The following is a 5,906-nucleotide window of genomic DNA, read 5'->3' as shown; positions in this document are numbered from 1 at the left end:
TGCAGCCATGAGATTAGAAGACGCTTGCTCCTTGGAAGGAAAGCTATGACAAACCTAGACAGCATATTAAAAAGCAGAGACATCACTTTGCTGACAAAGGTCTGTATAGTCAAAGCTATGGTTTTTCCAGTAGTCATGTACAGATGTGAGAGTTGGACCATTAAGAAAGCTGAGCAGGAGGAACTGATGCTTTCAAACTGTGGTGTTGGAGAAGACTCTTGAGAGTCGCTTGAACTGCAAGACAATCAAACCAAAGGAAATCAACACTGAATATTCACTGGAAGGACTGATGCTGAAGCTGAAGCTCAATAGTTTGGCCACCTGATTCGAAGAACCAACTCATTGGAAAAGACCCTGATGCTGAGAAAGACTGAAGGCGGGAGAAGAGGGCATCAGAGGATGAAATAGTTTGTTAGCATCACTGACTCAATCGACATGAATCTGAGTGAACTCCAGGAGACAGTGAAGGACAGGGGAGCCTGGCGTGCTGCAGTCCATGGGGTTGTGAAGAGTAGGACATGACTTAATGAGTGAAGACCAACAAATTAATTAAAACACCTTAATTAGTATGTTATTCTTATTAAAAATTGTATGTCTCATCATTTTATTCTTGAAAAACCACTGAATGCTCTGAGAAGTGAAGAGACTAGCTTTGTTTTTGTTTTCAATGAACACTCACGCATCCAGTTGTTAGGAAGTGGGAAACACGCGGAGGGGACGGTATAACGCACAGTCTGTGGCTCTAACGCAAGCTTGTAGCCTCTCCTTCATTTTCTCCCACCGGAGACAATCTACTTGGCATAGTCTTGCTGGATCTTCATGATACCAGTGATCAGCACTAAATCAAGGCCAGAAAGACAGTTTCCATTTTACTTTCTACTTAGGACAAACAGCTTTGCAGCAGCTAAGACAATTTAATTGGGTGCATCTCTCTTTCTTTCTTTTTTTTCTTCTTTCCTTCCTTCCTTCTCCTCTTCCTTCTTCTTTTCCTTTTCAATCTCCCTTCTCTTTGGTGTCTTGCTTTCCTCTGATTTCTGTGGCCCAAGATCAGGACTTGGCAACTACAGTCTCTGCTTTTCATAATGCTGTTGCCAAAGACCTCACCATCCTGGCCCCTGGACCAGTGCTCTTCCTTCCTCAGTCTCCCTCCCTTTTGTCACCTACATTTGTGCGTCACTTCGGTATTTGTAGAGGCTTTAGTTTTGCACAAAGAGCAAAATGTTAGTATCACACCCTGCTATATTTAAAATGGGTAACCAAAAAGGACCCAGTGTACGGCGCAGGGAACTCTGCTCAGTGTGCTGTGGCAGCCTGGATGGGAGGGGCTTTGGGGGAGAATGGATTTTGCTGCGTGTGTGTGTGTGGCTGAGCCCCTTTGCTGTTCACCTGAAACTATCACAGCATTTTTAATTAGCTGTACCCCAATACAAAATAAAAAGTTCAAAAGAAAAAAAAAGATGTTAGTATCAGCAGACCTGAATTTGTGTGTGTGTGTGCAAATTTACTCTACTGAATGTGGCTGATCTACAGTGCATGTACATTTCTGCCGTGCAGCAAAGTGACTCAGTTACACACATATTCAGTCATTTGCATTATGGTTTATCACAGACTATTGAATATAGTTCCGTGTGCTGTACGGTAGGACCTGGTTGCTTCTCCATTCTGCGTATAATACGTTTGCATCCGATATTCCCAAACTCCTGATTCATCCCTCCCCACCCGCATCCTTGGCAAGCACAAGTCTGTTCTGTATGCAGCAGACCTGAATTTGAATGTAGATGCTGCCACTTAATTGGCAGATAACTCTTCATCATCAGTAAAACTGAGTATCATCGTGTTTGTTTTACAGGACTGTGGACCTTGAGGAGACTTGCTGAATACAGTCAACCTGAGGTGACACAGACCACATCTCCCCCATGTATAATACACTTAACATTTTGCAGGGTCAGTCGTTTATACATTTTTTTTGAAAACACTGACAAAAATGCACTTTTATACTTCTGTTATAAAATATGGTTCTTTGAAATAATTGCAACTATTATCTAATCTAGCATCTCAAAAGCAGATATGTTCTGTACAATGGGATATTATTCAGTGATCACAGGAAATGAGGTACCAAGCCAGCAAAAGATGGGGATGAAACGTTATTCATAGTACTAAATGAAAGAAGCCGATCTGAAAAGGTGTTTACTGTATGATCCCACTATATGACAGTCTGGAAATGACAATATAATAAATCATAATTGAAAGATTATAACACAATTATAATAAAATATTAATGGCTGCTGGGGGCTGGGTGTGGAGGCTGGGAGGGATAAATAGGTGAGACACAGGGAATTTGAGGGGCATCCCTTGTGGCTCAGAGGGTAAAGAATCTGCCGGCCAACGCAGGAGACCTGAGTCAGTCCCTGGGTCAGGAAGATCCCCTGGAGAAGAGAATGCCAACCCACTCCAGTCTTCTTGCCTGGAGAATTCCATGGTCAGAGGAGCCTGGCAGGGTATAGTCCATGGGGTCGCAAAGAGTCAGACATGACTGAGCAAGTCACACACACACACACGGGATTTTTAGGGCACTGAGCAACTCACACACACACACACACACACACGGGATTTTTAGGGCACTGAAGCTAATCTGTATGCCGCTCAGATTGCGGGTACACAGCACCATGTAAACCCATAGAATGTACAACATCGAGTGGCGTTTAAGATCAGGGTCTCAAGCTTTCAGCAGGTCATGATCAGATTTTTCATGCGTGTGGAACACCTTCATCTTGCACAAGCACACATAACATTCTTGCCTTCCAGTATGTGGAAGGATTTGGGTCACACACTTGAATCAGTTACTGCCAGGGGAAATTCTACACTGAAGCCAAATTTGCACTCATGATTCAGGTTAGCTTAAAATATTATAAGTTGTTATTCTAAAGAGCTTTAAGAACACTCTAATTGTCATGCTATCATTGTTAGTGATACTTAAAGAATTTTCAGCAAATGCTTAAAAATCATTTAAATCATGCTTTTAGGAAATACTGCAGTTATTTAATACTAGGTCATTGAAGGGTAGATCTACTTTTTAAAAAACATTACTAAAATCATGCAAGTACTATACTCATCTTATGACATATGTTTTATTATTCTGTTATTATTGGCAGGAAAATGGAAATACTCAGCACTAAGTGAGTTAATGGATAAAAGTGAATATCCATTATCTTTTATGGATAAAACCCATAATCTGTTTTTATGATTAAGCTGTTAGCACTATTTGAACTATTGTTTTTTATCAGAAAGAATAAGAATGTGGTAAGTGTCTATTTTCCTCCCTTTTTAGAAGTAATGCTAAAGTATCAGTATTGTAAACACATCTAGAATATGGAAAACTGATTGCAACCAATTTTCCTTTCCTCATACTAAATGATCATGTATGGCATGGAAAAGAAACTTAAAATTTCCTTTTTTCTTAACAAAAAGAGTTGGCCCTCATGCAAACAATGGATTTCAGTTAAGAATAATGTATCCATCCTGGTCTGTCAGTTTTTACCCAATGGAGCCCACTGTGGACAGTGGGAGTAATAGGGGCAACTGGGCTGGTAGTGGGCAACGGTAGTTGATGGGAGCTCTCTGTACATTTTGTCCAATTTTTCTGTAAATTTAAAATTGTTCTAAGAAATAAAATCTATTCCTCTGAACCTCCCCGCCCCAACACATATACCAAAGGATAAAACAATTTAGAACATTTCTACTTTGCAAAGGAACACAATTTTTAAAATGCTTATCACCGAGCTTCATTTGCTGATCCTAATTTGTTGCTGTTCTCCTGTTTCCAACCCTGTTTTAAAGAGAGTATTTAGAATGAATTCTAGTTTGGGTGTTAACAGGCATCAGTCTATTGTGATTTTACCAACAAAAAAAACTATCCTTTGCACCTTTTTTCTTTTTTTAAAATCAGCTTTGTTGAGGTGTAACTTACTTGCAATGAACTACTACACACATTTAAAGGTTTGATGAGCTTTGACATATACATACACCCATGAAACCATCACCAAATTAGGATAAGGAACATCTCCCTCAGCCTGAAGTTCGCTTGTGCCCCTGAGAACTGCGGAATTTTGGCACCTAAGGACTCTGTCCAAACCTGCAAAAGAGATGACCAGACCACCACATGGCCTCTGGAGACACAGGACAGTGTCCTTAGGATGACCCCAGGCCCTCATTTAAAATGCCTGCCTGGGAAAGCACAAAGCTGCCAGGAGAATTTACTGTGTGTTCCAGCCAACATCAGAGGTGGCCCCCGATCTCCCTTGCTTAGAGCATTTACGGACCAGTCCTGGCAAATGTCGGAGAAGACAATGGCAACCCACTCCAGTACTCTTGCCTGGAAAATCCCATGGACGGAGGAGCCTGGTAGGCTGTAGTCCATGGGGTCACGAAGAGTCTGACACTTACTGAGCGACTTCACTTTCACTTTTCACTTTTGTGCATTGGAGAAGGAAATGGCAACCCACTCCAGTGTTCTTGCCTGGAGAATCCCAGGGACAGCAGAGCCTGGTGGGCTGCCGTCTATGGGGTCGTACAGAGTCAGACGCGACTGAAGCGACTTAGCAGCAGCAGCAGCCTGGCAACTGTGATGTGTATCTCTTGCAACTTACAAGCGTCTCTTTCAAGGACCAAGAGCCATTTCCTTGAATGTGATCATGATGAAGGAAGGAGCCTCTGTCTCCCAGTCTGTGTAGGGGGTGACTTACATAAATGCCGCTGGCAGACAAGCCTGACTGCACTGGCACCGACCACCTCTGCCACTTTCTGCTTTTTCGATTCTGCCGAGCCCTAGCTTGTCCCCCTCCTTCGTGACCCCTTTAATCACTCTGGGCAAATGGGCGCGGAGCTCAGTCCTTTCACTGCTGCTCTCATGGACGTCGGGCTGTGTTCACCTCTGACACTTCTTTTTACTTCTTTCTGTGTCCTTCCCACTTTGAAGCCATCCTTTTGTTCTGCTGTTGCTGTTGCTCAGTCGCTCAGTTGTGTCTGACTCTTTGTGACCCCATGGACTGCAGCACGCCAGACCTCCCTGTCCTTCACTGTCTCCCAGAGTTTACTCAAACTTATGTCCATGGAGTCAGTGATGCCATCCAGCCATCTCATCCTCTGTCGTCCCCTTCTCCTCTAGCCTTCAACCTTTCCCAGCATCAGGGTCTTTCCCAGTGAGTCAGCTCTTCACATCAGGCGGCCAAAGTATTGGAGCTTCAGCTTCAGTTAACGACTCAGATCTTTGGATCCCACTGTACTTTATGTCTTTGGATCCCACTGTACTTTATGTGTCATTTTCTCATCAGAACAGAACTTCACGTTGTGAACTTTCCTCCTATTCTCTTTCCTTTGAAGGCCAAGCCAAGCAAAGCTAATTTTCTTGGCTTACTCCCAGTGACCTACGAATCCATCAATAACTCCCCAAAGATTTCATCCCCTTCAAATGCTTTCTGTTTTTAAAAGGGCCACTTATTTTTTTTTCCAGAGTAAATATTTTAAAAGATTTTTGAAATAAAGTGATCAGAACATAGGCAGCTTTTTAGTTTTTTAGATAACGCACAGAGGATTTATTTTTTTAAATTTTAAACTACAGTGGGAAGTATTGTGGCTCAGAAAGAAGATACCAGCTTGGGAGATTTGAACTCTGAGGACTTCATGAAGCAACAGTGGAAGTTTTAAAGGCGTCTAAACTCCAGGATGTGTAGTCTTTTCATGCGTGAAATGGGAGAACACGCTGCCTCGAGTCCCTTTGTAAGCGGGCAAGGTCTGCCCGGCATTACACAATATTAAATGGATCCATCAGTCCAGGTGATTTCCAGACCTTTGCAGCTTTTTAAAAAAAATAATTCTTTTCATTTTTTTAAAAATTAGAAATATTTTTG

The 5,906-nt window shown here is 42.3% G+C and overlaps 1 protein-coding gene across 1 annotated transcript in view; it reads left to right on the top strand.

Annotated features, from left to right (window-relative positions):
- Positions 1-2,257, top strand: part of LOC104991322 — an 11,874-nt gene extending 9,617 nt beyond the window's left edge. The window contains exon 5 of the mRNA XM_010843739.1: positions 1,850-2,257. Within this exon, the coding sequence (XP_010842041.1) occupies positions 1,850-2,046 (197 nt within the window). The 3' untranslated portion in view covers positions 2,047-2,257. The remainder of the gene's footprint in view (positions 1-1,849) is intronic.
- Positions 2,258-5,906: the final 3,649 nt, after the last annotated feature.

Source organism: Bison bison, unplaced genomic scaffold (genome assembly GCF_000754665.1).
Source record: "Bison bison bison isolate TAMUID 2011002044 unplaced genomic scaffold, Bison_UMD1.0 scf7180017864185, whole genome shotgun sequence".
NCBI classification, from domain to species: Eukaryota; Metazoa; Chordata; class Mammalia; order Artiodactyla; family Bovidae; genus Bison; species Bison bison.
This window is presented reverse-complemented; position numbering and strand designations above follow the sequence as displayed.